This window comes from Aquarana catesbeiana, linkage group LG04 (genome assembly GCF_042186555.1).
Source record: "Aquarana catesbeiana isolate 2022-GZ linkage group LG04, ASM4218655v1, whole genome shotgun sequence".
Lineage (NCBI taxonomy): Eukaryota > Metazoa > Chordata > Amphibia > Anura > Ranidae > Aquarana > Aquarana catesbeiana.
The window spans coordinates 490229254-490250149 of NC_133327.1; the positions used below are offsets into that span (position 1 = coordinate 490229254).

At 39.7% G+C, this 20896-nt stretch overlaps 1 protein-coding gene across 4 annotated transcripts in view; it reads right to left on the reverse strand.

The window, feature by feature from the left end:
* Positions 1 to 10173: 10173 nt before the first annotated feature.
* Positions 10174 to 20896, reverse strand: part of RDH13 (retinol dehydrogenase 13) — a 125095-nt gene continuing 114372 nt past the window's right edge. For all 4 annotated transcript variants that reach the window (XM_073627663.1, XM_073627664.1, XM_073627665.1 and 1 more), the window contains 4 exons: positions 16857 to 16961; positions 13724 to 13936; positions 11996 to 12097; positions 10174 to 10517 (listed from right to left, as the gene is read on the reverse strand). In XM_073627663.1, the coding sequence (XP_073483764.1) occupies positions 10291 to 10517; positions 11996 to 12097; positions 13724 to 13936; positions 16857 to 16961 (647 nt within the window). In that variant the 3' untranslated portion in view covers positions 10174 to 10290. The remainder of the gene's footprint in view (positions 10518 to 11995; positions 12098 to 13723; positions 13937 to 16856; positions 16962 to 20896) is intronic.

Genomic DNA, 20896 nt, shown 5'->3' on the forward strand with positions numbered 1-20896 from the left:
GAGAGACAATTGCCCCCCAGCCGTTCTGATGCCCTGTAAAAAAGGCCGCACCGCTTCTGCCAGAAGCGAAAGCCAGGAAACTGTCGCCCTCAGCTAAGTTCCACTCACCAAATGCGAGCAGGCAAGTGGAAATATTGAGGGCTGCTCTAGTGTACAATTTAAAGATACACTATACTCCCCATTTGAGCAACCTCTGATGTAGATCACCTCTTCTGTCAGTAAAATACACCCTCTTAATACCACAAAAACTAAAATTAGGTCATATCGCCCCCATGGACTTCCATGAAAAGCTTAGAAACATCTATCAATAAAGGTCAAGTGATGCAGCCCACATACTCGAGAGCCTTTACCACAGTATATTGTTGCATGCATTGCAATTAATGTATGGCTGAATTTCAGTATCTGCATGTATTAACACCACATTTACATGAGCCCAGAACTGACAACTTGATTTTTTTTTGCCCTCTCTCCCGATTTGTAGTAACTGAAAAACGACTACCATTGTTCAAGTATCACAAATAAAAACAGAAGTGTACTGCTGCCCTTATGTCCCACTTTACTATAGGAAATTATGCTCCGTTCTAAGTTTTACCTGTTGCTGTAAGACCAGATGTTATTAATCAAGATAGCCACAATGTGTGAATTCTTGTGTATATGGTCACTAAAATAAAGAATAAAAAAGAGAACAGGTAAGTGTTTCCTAATTATGCATTGAGACTATTAAAATAGTGAGGACATGGGACTTTTAAAGGCACAGCATATTTTGGTACAATTAACATTTATTCAAATAATTGGTAATATTCGACAAGTTCAATCTGTATAAAAAAAAATTACAATAAAATACAATTATATATATAAAACCGATTTCAATACTGTGATTGCGCATAGTAGTCTTTACAGCTCAACGCATTTCACAGTCCTCTTCATCATGAGCTATCAATACAGACTTTCTATAAATGCCATCTAAATAGAACGACATCTTTTTAATAATCATATCATACTACAACATACATAATACAAAGCAAGTTTGAATTTAATTGCTCAATACCGTGCACAGGAATGTTCCCCCAGGGGTGGGGTTGCAAGGGCACAGGGTACACATAAATGTACGCGAGGCCCCAGAGTGCCCTTTCCTCCTTCCTTCTGGGACAATCAGGAACACATAAAAAAAAAAATTTTAAAAATCGCTGAACCTAGCTACTTTAATCGCAGCAACTACTATCCAATATAGCCACTATTTATGGTTACACAGTATTTCACACACATCTATTGCTGATATTGCGCGAAATATATTTTAAATATTTATTCATTTAGTGTTTATGTGAACACCTTCATTTTGCCGCAATATCTTTTATTATTTTTATTGTTTGACAAGAATCACTTAATTATATATATCCTAGTCACAATTGTTATTTATTATTTGTCCACCAGCGCGAAGGAAATTTTTTTTTTTTTTTTTTTTATAATTCACTGTTTGAGTTTTCACATATACCACCTTTGCAGCTAACATGGATGTATTTACCTATATTGAAAATAGAAAAGTAAATTTAGATGAGCTATTTAACCCACAAAATAAAACACGGAATACAGACCTAGAAAGTATGACTAGGAAATTAGGACACCATATGGAGAAAAAAAATCAACCTATGGTGGGATACTAATACGTTTGAAAGATATATTAGAGAAAACATTGTCCCCAGGAGATTAAGGTGGTAACTGCCACCCAATGATGGGTTAACTGACAAAGAATCAATGGAAGAATGGTTCACGTTCTTCAATGATAAAAGCATTGAAGGTTTAAAATTTCTATTAGAACGCAAACTGAAGAAAACCACAATACTGGAACAACAAATAAATGAAATCAAACAGAAAATGGAACCGTTCAAAGAAACAGCGGAATTTAAAAACTTGGCAACCCAACTTAACAAAGACCTAATTACTAAAGATCTAGAAGTGCAAAATCGGAAAATGAAAAAATATCAAAGGGATATTACGGATTATAAGACAAATCAAGTTTTTAAATGGCAAAGTAAAGTTGAACCTGACCCTCCTGCATCCACATACTCAACTCCGGAAAGAGAAGTTAGAATCCAGGATCCTACAACATCACATATACTCAATCCACCAAGATGGGAAGAAAGAGAAAGACGAATGGAAACACCACGCCCATATCGAGATAGACCTAACACAAGCGGCCCTAATCACATAAGAAGAAATGAAAGAGATACATATGGAGATACACCAAGAACTAACTACAACCAAAGAAACAACTATGGATATGGACAACACACCCCAAAAAGAGGAGGAAAGAAGCCGTTTAGGAAACCGTTTAATAATAGAAATTGGCAACAAAATGAAAGAAATCCAAGAGAAAATAGAATACCATCATATCAACAGGAATACCGTAACGGATATGGACCCACTCCGGTTCCCACGTATAACAGATTTGACCCCATTAGAGACTATCAGGATCAACATTATGAAGACCCATACCACTATAGAAACCAACAAAACTATAATACACAAAGGCCTTTTTTAGAGAGAGAGAGAGAAGAGATTACTCCCCTCGAAGACCCCCTCAAGAGGTGTATCACTCACCCAGGAGACGACCCCAAGAAGAATACTCACCCAGGAGATGAGTTCAAGAAGTACACACGAGAAACACCCCAGAACGAAGAGAGGACGAAGATCAGGGAAGAGACTTCAAAAGAAAAAGAGAGTAGTTGGAGAAAATGTGGTAAACATAAGCGGGAAACCAATAACAACAGAAGAATTGGCAGTACTTGACAAAGGCCTTAAACATGCACCTAAAAACAACCTTAATAAATTCAATACATACATAGGGATACAAAAATATATGAGGAAAATCAACATCAAAAAATATATGATGAATAATTTGTGGAAGCCAGAAAATCCAAGGATTGAAGTCGTACAGCCAGAAGTACATAGCACATTACGGAATGCCTCATTATTCAACCCTCAAATGTCTAACAACCAGAATGTGGAAGTCTTCAAAAATCTAGTCTTACAAGATATAGACTCTATAAAGATTAAAAAAGCTGCAGACCCTATACATATAAAAAAGGGCATAAAATGTCTGACAGAAAGAAAAGACATTATAATCAGGCCGGCGGATAAGGGAGGTGCAATAGTGCTACAGTCAAAAGAGCAATATCTAGCCGAATTAAATAGACAGCTACAAGACGAAACAACCTATACCAGACTACTCGGAAATCCAACTACAAAATACAAGAAACAACTAGAAGCTATAGTGGACCTAGGGAGGAAGAAGAATATACTAAATTCAAAAGAAACCAAATATCTAGTACCGGAAACCTGTCGAATACCGATAATCTACACAATTCCCAAAATCCATAAGAACAATGAGAACCCACCTGGAAGACCAATAATCAACAGTATTGATTCCCTAACATCTAGAATGGGACAATACATAGACTACTTCATACAACCAGCGGTCCAACAAACGCAAGCGTATTTGAAAGATACCAAACACACACTACAACTTTTGAGCACAGTGCCAGCATTAGAGGGAAGAACACTACTGGCCACCGCTGACGTCACATCGCTCTACACAATTGTACAACACCACGATGCAATTTCAGCAACAAAATGGCTTTTAAGGAAATACAGTACCCAAATTTGTAAACAAAGAAAATATTTATTGAAGTGCCTCGACTTCTGCCTTAAGTGCAATTATTTCTGGCACAATCAAACTTATTTTAAACAACTAGTGGGAATAGCCATGGGTGCTAAATTTGCACCAGGAGTGGCAAATGCATTTATGGCACAGTGGGAAGAAACAGCAGTATATACAGACACCCCCGCCGAACTAACATTGTACAAAAGATTTATAGATGATGTGGTCATAGTCTGGAATGGAGATAGAGATAGCCTTGAAATGTTCCTTAATAAATTGAATGACAATGAGAAAAATATCAACTTGGTATGGAAAATAGATGAGAAAGAAATAAACTTCCTAGACTTAAATATAAGCCTAGAGGGACAGAAGATAGTAACCAAAACGCACTTTAAAAACGTAGATGCCAACAGCTATCTATCAATAGATAGCTGCCACTATAAACCATGGCTATACAATATACCAAAGGGCCAATTTACAAGACTCAAAAGGAATTGTACAAAAGAAGAAGACTATCGGAATCAAGCACAGGTGATTGGAGAAAGATTCAGGGCAAAAGGATATGATGAACACTGGATAAAAAAACAGATTGAACATGTCAACCTGATCGATAGGAAGAAAATGCTTGAAGAACAACCCAAGAAAAGACTACAACAAGAGGCACCTAGTATAATACTAGACTTTAATATACAATATAAAGATGTAGCAAAAGTCATTCAAAAACACTGGCACATCTTAAAAAATGATAGGGACCTCAAAGAAATACTACCAGAAAGGCCCAATATAGTATACAAAAGAGCACCGACTATTAGAGACATAATCGTGAAGTCAGTTTTTGACCCTCCCCCAACATCCACATATACATTTTTTTCAGGAAAAGGATTTTATCCCTGTCGCAATTGCTACGCATGCCGCCACGCGAAAAAATTTCAAGGAAAACGTAAAGATTTTACAGCCACTAACACAGGACAAAATTTTAATATTAAGGATTTTATAGGATGTCATACAAAAGGGGTGGTCTATGTGTTGCAGTGCAGCTGCAACCTTCAATACGTAGGCCGCACAAAAAGAGTGCTCAAAACACGAATAAAAGAACATGTACAAAATATAAAATCTGGCTTCCCCAAACACAATGTGTCTAAACACTTTGCATTAGTACATAATAGAGACCCCTCGCAACTCCAATTTTGGGGAATTGAAAAACATAAACCAACATGGAGAGGAAGCCATTTGGTTCGTGATATTAGCCGTAAAGAATCCAGATGGATTCACACTTTACGTACCCTGGTACCTGAGGGTCTAAACGTGGAATTTGACTTAAACTGTTTTTTAAATAATTTTTAATTTTTTATACGTTTTATAATGTTCAACATTAAATAAATTATTTAATACTTGAAAAATCATTTGAAGATTAAAACACCTCCAACACATTATTTTATATAATAAATTATAACACTTACTCTCCCCCCATTGCTGGTGATTATCCCATTATATAATGAATTTTAATACGATTGTGTATTATAGAGGATATTGCAATTATTTATGAATGTCACCAATATCTATTATTTATTATTAATATATATATATATATATATATATATATATAGATTATTTCTGTATTATTATTATTGGATGAGAATTGTTTTTAACATGAATTGTAACTAATGTTTTTAATATTATGTATAGAATATGTAGATTAGTTGGTTGACCTATCAAGGCACTCTCATACATGCTTCATTCATACATTAAAACAACAGCAATCTGCAATTTATTTATAATAGATCTCCAAATGTGAAGACGCTGCAAACACATAGATTTAATTTTACACACATTTTTACTGTAGAAGGGCTTCTTCAAATATCGTAGTGAATATAACAAAGGAACCTGTTGTATTACCCTCTAGAACTCCTGCAATATAATCCCCGTTCTGATAGACGCTAATCACAATAGGATTTAGCATGTAATTTTAACCCCATCAAAAAAATGGCCGCCCACATAGGATTACAACATGTAGAGAAACATTACATCACACATATCTACAACAAAATGAAGGAGAACTAACTTCTTAAATCTAAAGAAAAATGGCCGCCGAGAAAAAACGAATATAACCATAAGTAAAATGGTGGATTTAGAACTTCCGGTTTCAATACACAGTCCGCCGAGTAAAACGAATACAACCACAAGAAAAATGGCGGTTTGAGAATTTCCAGTTTTATTATACATAAGCGAACATAGAACAGCCAATCCGGTTCCCCAGATGAAGACACGTGACGGTGTCGTACCGCGTAGGGATTGGCTGGAGCGGCATACACAGACTGAAGCACAAGTGAGAGGGCGGTGAGAACGCCACACCATTTACTCATTTACTCTGCCTATTTTTAATGTAACAAATGTAAGAGCAACACCTAAATAAATATCCCCCTGTTTGTTTTTAAAACGTTAATACACTAGTGGAGCCTTCTTTCTCTCTCCCCTCCTCCCTCATTTTTATTTACTGAGTTTATCAGAGCGGAGTGATATAGAAGAAATCATGGAGAGATAACAGCAAAGAAAGAGAGACTCCTAGACACTGCTTCTACTGCTTAAAGACACAACCACTGAAAGCCTGATTAATACAAATTTAAGGTGAGAGTTCTGTGAGACCACAGTAGGAGGCATCATTACAGGAATATTATACTCAGTATACAACAAAGAATTAACTTGAATAGAAGAATTTTTTATGAACTTTTTTATATATATTGCCACCTATCCTCTATCTCTAAGGACTTTTTACATTTTATCACCTGCATTTCAAAGGCTATATTTTAGTGAATTGTGACTGTATTTATTTTTTGGAAAGATTATTGTTGGCGCTTTCTATTGTTTAGGATATCATCTTTGATTGGTTGAATATTTATTTCACAGAAGGATTTTTATTCACAAGGTTACATATTTATTTCACAGAAGGATTTTTATTCATAAGTTTTTTATTCACGCCAATTTATTTATTCACATATATTATTTATTTCACAGGAAGATTTTTTTTCACAAGCCTTTATTCACGTTAATGTATTCATCAGATTTTAGCATGTTTTTTATTCACGGATATTTTCTCACATTATTATAATAGATATATATATATACACGTCTTTTCACTTCTCTAATATAGCACCAGCACTTTATCTATAACTAGTGGCAACTATTATAGGCTGCAACGTAGAGATTGCTGACCCTAGCAACCTCAGTTACAGCAATCCCGTAATATAGCACCATCACTTTATTTAAAGTTATTAGCAACTGCTATACGTCATAACATAGAAATCGCTGAACCTAGCTACTTTAATCGCAGCAACTACTATCCAATATAGCCACTATTTATGGTTACACAGTATTTCACACACATCTATTGCTGATATTGCGCAAAATGTATTTTAAATATTTAATCAGGAACACATATATTGCCTGGAGTGTCTCCAGGTCCCTCTCTTCCTCCTCCACAGGCCAGGAACAGGTTGATTTCCATGAGAGGTCCTTTTCTCTAACACATCCTTACTGAAAGAGCTTGTTAATAATTGATGGCTTATTCACCTTGCAGATTTTGTCAGTTTTTGCCTGAAATGAAGCCGCATACTGCCAAAATTGGAGCATGTTGAGTCTTATAGACTTATAGCCGGTACCATCTTTTATGGGGTATATTTTAAATTAAAATCAATTATCAATGTTTTAAAATGGCCTGAAATGTAAAGAAATCCTTTGTCATATTCAGCAATTTTTTTTTTTATTCTCCCCCTTTTTTTCCTTTATAGACTCCTCTCAACTGAGGGAATCTAAACTAAATTTGTGAGGAAGTTTTTTCTGCTTACTATTTGGATTCTTTAAATTATAATAGCAGTGATGAGATGAATTTGCTTTTCCATACCGCACAATAGACTCTAGAAGGTAATTAATAGAAATCAATGTTCATTTTCTATAGTCCCATTCACTGAAACTATAAAACTACTAGACCACTGCAGCTACCAGATCACAATCTAACCAACTGGGATAGATATAGAACAACAAAAGTTTAATATTCCTTTTATTCTAGGAAAGAGGTAAATGATTTTTCTAACCTTTTCCAAAAGAGGTTTATTATGCTAAACTAGACAAGTCTTGTAAATAAATGTAATATAGGAAAGTTATTTAGAAATTAAGCAAATAGGACTACGTTGGAGGAGAAGGGGGAAGGAGGAAAGGGCACTCTGGGGCCTCTGTGCATACATGTATGTGTATCCTGGACCCTTGCACCCCCACTCCTGGGGGAACAGCCCTCTGCAGGGTATTGAGCAATTAAATTCAAACTTTCGATGTATTATGTATGTTGTTGTATTATGATTATTATGATATGATTACTAAAAAGTTTGTCATTCTATTTAGATGACATTTATAGGAAGTCTGTATTGATAGCTCCTGATGAAGAGGACTTTGTCCGAGAAACGCATTGAACTGTAAAGACTGCTATGCGCAATCACCAGAGTATTGAAATCAATTGGTTTTATTATATACAATTTTGTACAATTTGACAAGTTCTATCCATGTAATTTTTTGTTATATGGATTGAACTTGTCAAATTTTACCAATTATTGAAATAAATGTTAATTTTACCAAAATATTCTGTGGATTAAGTCGCATGTCCTCACTATTTCAATAGTTTTGATGCATTAAGGTTAGGAATGCGGCACAGAGTTTGTATCATAATTTTCTGATCAGATTGTCTCCTAATTATGATTATAATATCATGGTATTCTGCAGAGAAGGTAGCCACAAAAGTGACATGCTGATCGGCAAACCACTTAAGTCTGGATTCACTACTCGTACTATTCTTCAAGAGTCTTTCCCTGGTTTTGTTATAAGCAATATTTTTAATTCATCAACCTGGGTAGCCTCTATTTTTCAGTCTGTTTTCTACTATAGTGCAACTCAAACAAAATATAGAGCAATTTCTTCCCGCATGTATGAAGTTTCCAACCGGTGTCAATCTCTTGTGAAGGTTTGTGAAGGATGACAGCTTGAAGCCAGCAGTGTGGAACTGCTTGCACATACTTTCCAGGAAGGTCTTAGTGAGCCCGTCCCTGCTTCTTCCATCAATGTCACATCTAAAAAGTTAATAGCTGTCGTTCCACTTACGGGAGAAATGCAAGTTTAGGAGATTATTGATTAGGTAATCCACAAAGCCATGTAAGTACTCCTTATTCCCCTCCCACAGCATATATAGTTCTTAAAAGGGTGGTTTTAACCATAAAAATGGAAAACTCTACTCACCACCCCATATGCAGATTTGCCAAGAAAGGAGAAAATTTGGCGCCCATCCACACATCACATTTTGTAAATACACTCTATATAATAAAAAAGTTGAGAGTTAACAGGAAATCCACAGAAATTAGCAGGAATTGCTGCAACTCTGCAGTATATACCTCTTTAGATGGCATTTTAATGCTGTCAATGCTAGGTGATGAGGGATCAAGGAGAAAAGGGACTCCACCATCCAACGTTACCCATGTAGAAGCTGCGCCCCATGGTGGATCACAAATATATGATAGTTTCATACCTGTATCCTTGATGTTACCCAGTAGTCTCATAACCAATGGCTGCAAATGCATATCCACCCACTCTCTTAGATGTTCCAACAGTCAATCGGGCAGTCCCGTATGGGAACACCCGATTTATGGACTTCGGGAAGATGATGGAAAAAGGGGGTGATAGGGGTATCCACCATAAGGTATTTAGCTGTTTTAGTACTTAAAACTCCAATTCTCTTACGCTGTTCAATCGACTCCAAAGTAACCTTCCGAAAGCCCTGGTAGGATCTTGTTACAGGGTCTGATAAGTGATGGAATCTTGGAGCTGTCCTACAGCCTCCTCCCTATATTGTGAGGAAAGTTACTAAACCCATTACAGTAAAATCGGTCTGTATATGCAGTAAAGCATGCTTGTTATACTCACTGTGGAACCTAAGGGGTTAATCCTGCATATTGTGTAAAAAGGCTGTTTGATCCTGTATGCACAGATTCCCCTCTTCTTCCACTGATTTTAGAACAGGTCCGGATAAAAGTCTGGATGGAGTCAGGCTGCACATGCTCAGTTTGGTGTGTATTGCTAGAGCTGTTTTTTTTTTTCTTGGGAGAGTGCATGTGATCATCACATGGCCAATCAGCACTGTCCAGACAGAGAGTAAGGGGTCGTGCATCCTGATAGGACAGCTCAGTGCAGTATGAAAACTCTTCCTACAAGCTATAACCAAGAACTGAAGTCACAAGACTGTTATATACTGCTGATGAGAAAAGGGATTTAGCATTTTCTATTTACTAAAATTATTGCATTTCAATGTTCTGTGTACTGTGGGAGACCAGATATAGTGAATGCAGGTTAATGGGTTTAGTTGCACTTTAAGCACTATGACTGTTCCACCTTTATCTGTTGTCCTTATCAGATCAGTGATTTCTACACCTTAGGAAATATACAGCGTTATCACTTGGAGACACCAAAATGTAATACATCAATCACATATAATAAATTGAGTTTATTTTAATATAAAAAAAGTAAAGCACTTAATTGGGTTATTTACACAGACATGTCACTGAAAATAATTCACAAGTGAAATTGCTATCATTTCCTGACTATACTTTACATTCTTGTAATGCTTCATCAAGATGTACAAGTTTTGCACTTTCTTCCCAAAGTTTCCTTGCACTCTCCCCATTCAAAGCTTGGGGAGCAGGCTCTTTTTCTCTTAGTGCATTGAAATATTTTCCAGACGTGCCTTGGAGATCTTCAGCTACAGCAAGGTAGATGCTGGACTGTGCCGCCTGTTTTGGTGATTTTATCAAGAACCAAAATATGGGACCTGCAACACGAAAACACCTTTTTAGCATTAATAACCACCAGTTATTTATCAAGTTTAGTGTAGCTATTCATTAACAGTGCAGTTGGTAAAATGGGCCATACACTGAGCGAATTTTGGTTGATTTCTAATGAACCGGAAGAAATGTGTTCAATTTGGCTGAAAAATCAAACAAAATGGGCAAAAAACTGCTTGCTAAACAGCAGCTGCATCAATTCAGATGCAAATACTGTTCAAGTATTCCAAAATCTGGTAGCACCAGCTGTCAGAATCAGGGCAGCTATCAGAAATTGTTGATTGTTGGGCCCCTTACACAGCTTTAGGCCTGGGCACCACCCCCCCCCAAGCCTGACCACCAACATTTCCCAGGGTTTGCCCACGGGCCATCCCACCAAATCCAAATACCAGCCAGCCACCTCACCTTTACGCACTTAGCCCCCCCTCAATCCTGTATATATGTCAGCCCCCCACACACCTGTATATATATACACATCAGCCCCCTCCACACACCTGTATATATGTCAACACCTCCCCCACACACATATATATATATATATATATATATATATATATATATATATATGTCAGCCCCCCCACACACCTGTATATATGGCAGCCCCCCCCCACACACACATTATATATATATCTCTCAGCCCCCCACGCACACCTGTATATAGGTCAGCGCCCCCCCCCAAACTTGTATATATGTCAGCGCCCCCCCACACATCTGTATATATGTCAGCCCCACCCCGCACTTGTATATATATCAGCGCCCCCCACACAAACACACCTGTATATACATGTCGGTGCCCCCCCACACCTGTATATGTGTCAGTGCCCCCCCCACACACCTGTATATATCAGCCCCTCTCACACCTGTATATATGTCAGCCCCCTCCCACAGACCTGTATATATGTCAGCTCTCCCCACACACCAGTATATATGTCAGCCCCACCCCCCACCTGTATATATGCCAGTTCCCCCCACAAACCTGTATATATGCCAGCCCCTCACATACACAAATCGTTAACACACAAGGCTCTGGCCCCTCCCTGTACACAAACAGCCCCCCTCCCTTTCCTTTACAGCCCCTACTTGTAGAGATGTCTTCCTACCTAGTCCCAGCTCATTTTCACAAAGCTGACATGTTGCTGAGAGTACAGATTACATGAGGGGTGCACATGCACATAGTAGCCAGGGGTGGCAGTAAAGAGCTCGATGTCTGAGCTCAGTGACAAGAGAACAGCAGAAGCTGTGAAATAATTTCTGTAATGCACAGCACGGCTCCCCTCCACTGGTCCTGCCTTCTTCTGGCCAAGGCGGACCCCTTACAAATGTGACGGCTGTACCCCCCTGATGGCGGCCCTGGTCAGAATACAAAAGCCACAGCAGGAGATTTGTCCATCTGTTTTAGAGGTGTATGGCCAGCTTTAAACTACTATAATGGTTACAAGTGTTTAATAGCAAATGTTTCTCTCACCCAGTACTGAACTAGAAAATGAAGATTTGTGCATCCCTGTATGTCTGCCGAGTTCTGTGTCTGCAACACCTGGATGCAAAGAATTTGCAGTCACCCCAGTCCCTATAAAGAAAAATGGAAACGTAAAATTTGAAATATACACACTTAAACATAAAATTGAACTGATTTTAAACAATATGACGCTCTGGTAATTGACTGTTGAATCACAGGGGTGGGCTTCACACTGTGAGGAGCCAAATCTGAACAAAAAGACAAAACAAAAACAAATCTGAAGAAAAAGCTGAGGTCGTGTGAACAGTCTTTGCCTAACATCCAAGAAGTTCCACAAGACAACAAAAATTGATATTGTACACTTGGGGGGATACAGGGTTTTCCTTTTCACACATGAGCTGATTATTGGATAACAGCAGGTAGACTGCCTCACTTAGCGGTTTGTTTGAGGAAGTAGAATGGCCTGCAACTGTTTTTTTTTACATGTAAAAATCTGTATTTTTTTGCTAGAAAATTAGAACCCTCAAAGATTATATCGTTTTTAAAGCAGAGGCCATAGAGAATAAATTGGTGGATTTTGGATTTTTTTTTTTTTTTTGTCACACAGTATTAACACAGCAGTTTTTCAAATGCTATTTTTTTTGGGAAAAAATACACCATTTTGAATTCTAATGCATAAAAACGCTATATATAACCTACATTTTTGGCAAAATATAAAAGATGATGTTACACTGAGTAAATAGATAATCAAACATTTCATGCGAAAGCACTTTAAATTTTTTTTTTACATCATTAACTTAAGAATTTTTTTTATCACTTTCATTGCCGTCACAAGGAATGTAAACATCCTTTGCAACAGCAATAGGCATGTGACAGGTACTCTTTTTGGAGAGATCTGGGGTCTATAAGACCCCAAATCCCTCTTCTGCCCTCAAAAGTATTTGAGCACACCAAGATCGGTGTGTTCGAATGCTTTTGATTTTAGAAAATGGCTTTGTTGACATCCGGATAAACCGGAAGTGATGTCAGGTCATCACTTTCGGGTTATCATAGCCAAGGGGCCGGCTGGTTTATCAGGACTCCCAGTAGGAAGAAAGATCCAGGTAAAACCGCAGAAAGAGGCGAGAGAGAGAGAGAGAGGAGGTCCCCTCCCACAGCTTGTAAAAGCAATCCAGCAGGTAGTTAGCCACTTAGATTGCTTTTACAAAAGAAACAACTATCAGCTCTAAAAAAAAAAAAAAAAAAAAAAGCAGTGCACCTGCAGGCATCATCCCGGTATAACCACTTGAAGTCTAGTGATGTACCAGGTATGTGACTGGTCACCAAGTGGTTAAGGCCTCACTCACACGGGTGCTGACACCTGTAGTCTATGAATGGGTTGTGTTTTTATGCGGCTTGAGCCACCAAATGTTGCGTGCAGGCAGTCCATTTAAGTCTATAAGGACACATCTGTTGCATGGACGGAACTACTCATCCAAATTTGTCATACATGCGGGTGAGCAACCCCAAATTCACATAGTCTGCGTTTAGGGCTGCTCACCCGCATGTTTAGCATAGATCTAAAAAGGCTGCCTGCCTGCAGCACCTGGCAGCCTAAGCCGCATAAACGGCCCATTCATAGGCTATGGGTGTAAGCACCAATGTAAATTAGGCCTAAATTGAAGCCCTCTGGGAAAGAGGTATGCTTACATTATATTAAAATGACAAGAACAAGGTGTTTTCTTAGGACTGACTCACCTTGTAGCCTTTTTGCCAGTTCATTTGTAAACAAAACATTAGCTAGCTTGCTTTGGCAATAAGCTGCTTTTGTGTCATATTTCTTCTTCTCCCAGTTTAAATCCTCAAAGTCAATCTCCCCTGCTATGTGAGCTAAGGAAGAAACATTGATGATGCGGGACTGACCAGAGTTCTTCATCTTGTCAAGCAGCAGGTTAGTCAGAAGGAAGTGACCTGAAAAAGTTGTGATTATGAGAAGGTTAAATAAATAATTAACTGAAAAATACCCATTTTATTTAAGATAACAATGTGAATGTTAAATAATTCATGTATAAAGGCTATTCAATTTCAGGTGGGACTATACTATTTTCTTTACTGACATTTTTTACATGACATGCCTTATATGTCGAAAGTTTAGATGTAAACCCTACCTGAGCATTTTGTGTGCTAAAGCACTGTGTATCATAAACTGCTTTATTTAATTCCCTAGCATGGGACATCATGCTGTGGAACATCAACAAACACATTGTGAGCAGGAAGGGGTAATGGAAGCTACGAATTTAAAAATACTGAAAAATTATTAGTGATTGAGTTTACGAATACCTCATAGCTCAATTTCGCCAATATGAATATGCATCACTCAGGGCTGGCCCTACCATGGGTCCATGGGACCCAGGCGGCAAGTGGAGAGGGGCAACAGAGCAGGGCCGCCGCTACCTACACCATCCATATTGAGTGCAGACTCAGTGGGAGTGTCGAGGGCTGCCTGACACAGCGTTGTCCTGCACGGCCACGGAACTCTTACTGAGTCTGCGCCCGATATCAGTGACAGCCAGAGATCAATGTGAGAGCGAGTCTCCTCCCTTGCTCCGCCCAAATGACAGAGCCAGGAGGAATTTTCTCACACAAGCTCCTGAGCAGGGGTGGCGCCAGGTGAGTGCAGGCCATAGAAGGTGGTGGGGGGGTCAGGGAGGAGTGTAGAGTCAGTATACTGATCGGCCGTTCCAGCACCGAGATCCCTCCATCTTTTACTGACACCCCATTCCCGAACAGAGTGATCTGGAGGGGTGACAGGGACAGCCCAGACTGGAGGAGGGAGGGATAGTACACAGCACAAGGAAGCTCTGCATATACTACCCTAGCCTCTCTGTATAACCTAGTAGCCTCTCTGTATAACCTTAGTAGCCTCTGTGTATAACCTTAGTAGCCTCTGTGTATAACCTTGGTAGCCTCTGTGTATAACCTTGGTAGCCTCTCTGTATAACCTTGGTAGCCTCTCTGTATAGCCTTAGTAGCCTCTCTGTATAACCTTAGTAGCCTCTCTGTATAACCTTAGTAGCCTCTCTGTATAACCTTAGTAGCCTCTCTGTATACCCTTAGTAGCCTCTCTGTATACCCTTAGTAGCCTCTCTGTATACCCTTAGTAGCCTCTCTGTATACCCTTAGTAGCCTCTCTGTATACCCTTAGTAGCCTCTCTGTATACCCTTAGTAGCCTCTCTGTATACCCTTAGTAGCCTCCCTGTATACCCTAGTAGCCTGTCTGTATAAACTAGCCTGTCTATATACTACACTAGCCTGTCTATATACTACACTAGCCTGTCTATATACTACACTAGCCCTTAACCCATGTAGCACTAACTCTCAGTGGAGCTGCTGGTTTAAGCGGACTGTTACCTTCACTCTCGATACCTCTGTTTCACCGGCACTGGGTCTAGGGTTCCGTGTAATTGAATGCAATACCCTTTTTGCGGGACACGATCTTTGCTCACCTGGATAGGCCTCTCTCACTTGCCTAGCAGCCAGTACGTAGCACGAACAAAAGTCTCTGCCACAGACTTGCTTGAAATAAACCCGTACGATCCTCTGCCACAGGATGTATTGGTTCGTGATGAATGTCAGACACAGTACTTGGACCTTTAAGCCAACCCGGCAGTACCATGTAATAAGACTACTTCAGGATACGTCCTCCAACCGAGTCACCAGGCCCCTCTCCAGACCAGCACGCTGCATGATCCTTCCATGACGGGTCCTCCCCTGGGATCTTCTCGGTTGTCCAGCTTCTTCACTCTGGATAGACAGCTCAGGACCATTCCTCGGCTGCTGTGGTAGGCCCCAGACAGGCTTCTGGGCCCACCAAAACGCCGCAGCGATGCGGGCCTCCGGAATGGAGGACAACGAGGTGGTACTCTAACACATACCTGTCGGCCAGGAGGGCCAGCAGGAGGCTGAAAAACGAACCCCTAAACATGGCGTCTGTCCCATAATTACCTTCTCCCAGAATGCAACTCAGAGGACCACCTCCACCGAGTTGTCTCCGTGACAGAGGAGCACTCGTCCGCTTTAACACGTTGCTTTTCCAACACCCGCCGATGGTGACGATACCCACCGGCACAATGTGGAACCACACGCAACGTCAGCCAAGCTGGAACAGAGGCAAATCTAACTTCCTATAACGAGCAATTCACTAAATTTACCTATCAGATGGTAGATCATAAATCTACCAGCGCTACACCTAGGTTCACACTTATGTGTTTAGAAGCAGCACACACTGAGCTTGGCAGTGAATGGCTGTGCAGCAGGGGAATGTCAGGACAAGTCTGATCATTGGAGGAGAGCAGGCTGAGTTCCCAGCACAGCTAGAGAACTGACCAGGCTGTGTTCTTGTTCTCTTGCTTAGCGTGATCAGTTTTTAGTAGGAAAGCAGAGGGACTGGCAGGAACACCAGGGATTTCACATAAAGGAAGCAATACAGAGAGAACAGGATACTTTCCTATACAAGTACACGGTACAGCATGGGTTGGTATTTCATCAATATTACATACAATTACCTAAGAGATGCAATTAAAACATTAGCCAACACTTGTAAGTGCAGATTGAGTGTTAAAATTGATCTATCATCTAGCTACAAATCTGATGGAGGCAGTCATTATCCAATTTAGAAAATGCATACTATTTTCAGGGCAACAAAGCATCCCTTTGGCATTAATGTGACTAGGTGTTTGCCTAGGATTAGAAAAGTATTTTGGTTGATGACAGATTCCTTTTAAGTTTATCAAATGTTTTGTAAGCTTTATATCTTGGCACGTCACAGTGTTTCATGGTAGAACCAAAGCATGTCAAATCAATGTCCATTAAAACGTTCAAAAACTTTACCCAAATGGTTGACACCAAACTGCATTTCAAACCCATCCTCTGTCTTCCAATGAGGGCACCTCATTATTGCAGCATTATTAATGAGAATGTCCAGGTGTTCCACTTCTAAAGAAAAAAATAAAAATAAATAAATAATATATATAAATAATATAAAATTGCACAAAATTACGATTATTATTATTATACAGGATTTATATAGCGCCAACAGTTTACAATATGAAAGGGAGACAATACAGTTATAATACAATAAAATACAAGAGGATTAAGAGGGCCCTGCTCAAATATAAATGCTTGCATGTGTGCAAAGTTCCAAGTATCACCACAAAACGAAATTACTTTTGTTTTAAAAATGAAAATTTGGTTCTATTAGCAACGTGCTGGTCAGGTTTTTAGTCGATGCATTAATTTTCAGTGCCAGTCTCCCAGCAGTGGTTGCTTTTGACACAGGCTTTTGAGGCAGGGTGAATAATAATAGCTGGTCAGTGTTTTGTCTACTCGCTATTCCCTAAAGCAAGATGTTGCAGTTAAACCCCACTGAATCCCTAAAACAAGCACTTACAGTGCCTTGAAAAAAATATTCATACCCCTTGAAATTTTCCACATTTTGTGATGTTGCAACAAAAAACTTTTCATTGGGATTATTGGGTATTTTTATTGGGATTTTATCCGACAGACCGACACAAATTGCCACATAATTGTGAAGTGGAAGGAAAATGATAAATGGTTTATCAAATTTTTTATAAATATCTTAAAAGTGTGGCGTGCATTTGTATTCAGCCCCCTTTACTCTGATAGCCCTAACTTAAATCTAGTGGAACCAATTGCCTTCAGAAATCACCTGATTAGTAAAAAGAATCTCAGTATAAATACAGCTGTTCTGTGAAGCTCTCAGAGGTTTGTTAGAGAACCTTAGTGAACAAACAGCATCACGAAAGCCAAGGAACACACCAGACTGGTCAGGGATATATTTGTGGAGAAGTTTAAAGCAGGGTTAGGTCATGAAAAAATATCCAAAGTTTTGAACATCTCATGGAGCACTGTTCAATCCAACATTCGAAAATGGAGAGTTAGGCCCCTTCCACATGGGGCAGGTCCATTTAGCGGAGTCCGCCAGCTCAACAGGAGATAACTCCGTTGATCTCCGCTGAGCCGGCGGATGACAGGTCCGTCTCTGCTCACTGAACGGGGAGGGACCTGTCAGAGCCCTGCTGATTCCGATGGGGAGATCAGACGAAAACTGAAAGCATGTCCGTTTTCATCAGATCTCAGCCCTTCCGATCTGCCAATACGGATGGTAGATGTATCGCCATAAGTCTGTCTTGAGCGGATCGGATGGCAGGCGGGTGTCAGCGGACAAATCTCCGCTGACATCCACCTGCTCATAGGAGTCAATGAATGGCCTGCTCGGGTCCGCCTGAAAAACGGACAGGCGGATCAGAGCGGGCGTGTCGTGTGAAAGGGCTCTTTGGCGCAACTGCAAACCTACCAAGACAGGGCTATCCACCTACTGACAGACCAGGCAAGAAGAGCATTTATCAGAGAAGCAGCCAAGAGGCCCATGGTAACTCTGGAGGAGCTGCAGAGATCCACAACTCAGGTGGGAGAATCCATCCACAGGACACTATTAGTCGTGCACTCCACAAATTTGGCCTTTTTGGAAGAATGGCAAGAAGAAAGCCATTATTGAAAGAAAGCCATATGAAGTCCCATTTGCAGTTTGCAAGACGCCATATGGGGGAAGAAGGTGCTCTAGTTAGATGAGACCAAAACTGAACTTTTTGGCCTAAAAGCAAAAAGCTATATGTGGTGGAAAACTAACGCACATCACCCTGAACACACCATCCCCACCGTGAAACATGGTGGTGGCATCATCATGTTGTGGGAAAGATTTTCTTCAGCAGGGGCCAGGAAGCTGGTCAGATTTGATACAAAGATGGATGGAGCCAAATACAGGGCAATCTTAGAAGAAAACCTTTTAGAGTCAACAAAAGACTTGAGACTGGGGCGGAGGTTCACTTTCCAGTAGGACAAGGACCCTATACAGCCATACAGCCACAATGAAATGGTTTAGATCAAAGCATATTCATGTGTTAGAATGGCCTAATCAGAGTCCAGACCTAAATCCAATCGAGAAACTGTGGCAAGACTTGAAAATTGCTGTTCACAGACGCTCTCCATGCAATCTGACAGAGCTTGAGCTATTTTGCAAAGAATGGGTAAAAATGTCACCCTCTAGATGTGCAAAGCTAGTAGAGACATCCCCAAAAAGACTTGCAGCTGTAATTGCAGCATAAGGGGGCTAAATACAAATGCACGCCACACTATTCACATATTTGTCAAAAATTATGAAAACCATTTATCATTTTCCTTTCACTTCACAATTATGTGCCACTTTGTGTTGGTCTATCACATAAAATACATTTCCGTTTTTAGTTGTAACATGATAAAACGTGGAAAATTTAAAGGTGTATGAATACTTTTTCAAGGCACTGTACCTCCCCCAACCGTACCCATTCATGATCTCTCCTTCTGAAAATGCTAGTTGCCCGACTTTCATTTTGATGCTTTGGCTACAGTATTTACATCAAATTTACTTACAGTTATAACTTTTGTCCAATTTTACTTTGTTGCGTGCTTGTTTTAGGTCAGAGACTGAGAAGAAATTAAAGTAAGATACAACTGAAAGCTATTATATTCAAAAAGCCAGCATTAGCAGCCCCCATATTTCTCTCATGACAACCTTTAAGGGCAACTCCAGTTTCATGGAAAAAAAAAATAGTAAAAAAAATTTAAAATAATATAGCATATACAATTGCTACACGAGCCATACTGCAATTTACTGCACTTAAAAAATGACCTTTGCTTTTCAATATGCAGTGCTGTAATTTTCAGTAAAATTCAATGCAATATGGCAAACTGGAGGCGTTCTGTACTGGTTCTGTAGTGGTTCTTACCCTCAGTCCTCAAGTACCTCCAACAGGCCATGTTTTGGGAACTTCCCTTACATAAAATAGCTCTTATCAATACCATGTCATTGATATTGATCTAAAGCAGCTGTGCAAGTAAATGAAAACATGGCCTGTTGGGGGTATTTGAGGACTGAGGTTGAGAACCACTGCTGTTTTAGCAGAAGGTAAAATGTTAAAACAAAACAAGAAAGAACAAACATCTCTGAGGGAAAGGAAAAAAAAACAAACAAACACATACAGATCAATGTGATTGGCAATGGTAATAAAGCTATCAGCAAGTAAATTAAGATAGAGGGAAAGCTATAGACTGCGGGGGGGGGGGGGGGGGGGTGATAGTCACAGAGGGGTCATAAAACTTTGTAATGGGTGGGGAAACCAATATCTAAAATTTAGGCCATGCTTTTGTGTCAAAAAGAAGTATCATTCTTAGCTCAAATGTTTTCCTTTCCTGGATAGTTCTGAAGTTCCCTTTAAGAACTAAAACATTGAAGTCTTCTATAGTGTGGTCCGGTTGTGAGAAATGATGTCCCACAGGTGTGCAGAAACTGTCTTCCTTATGTTCCTTGATGGTATGTCTGTGCAAATTCATCCTCACTTGCAACTTCTGTCCTGTTTTACCAACATAAGATCCTTTGCTACACCTGTTGCATTGGATGAGGTACACCACATTACTGGAGGTACAGCTGTATGATCCCATGATATTGAAGGTCTTGTGTGAAGAAATTTGCACTAAGATACAAGTCAGATTTAAGGCATCCTCTGCAACAAAAATTTCATTTTTGGCGATAGGCCCTAATGCCCTGTACACAGAAGCGGAATAATCATGGAAAAATCTTGGGTGGTTTCTCCAACGGAATTTCGCTCAAGCTTGACTTGCATACACACGGTCACACAAAAGTTCTCTGAACTTTCGACCATCAAGAACGTGGTGACGTACAACACTACGATGAGCCGAGGAAATTAAGTTCAATGCTTTCGAGCATGCGTGTTTTTTTGCGCGTCGGAATTGCATACATGCTTACATGAAAAACTGCAGTTTCTCCAGTGCTGAGAGTTCAGGAAGGAGGAGAT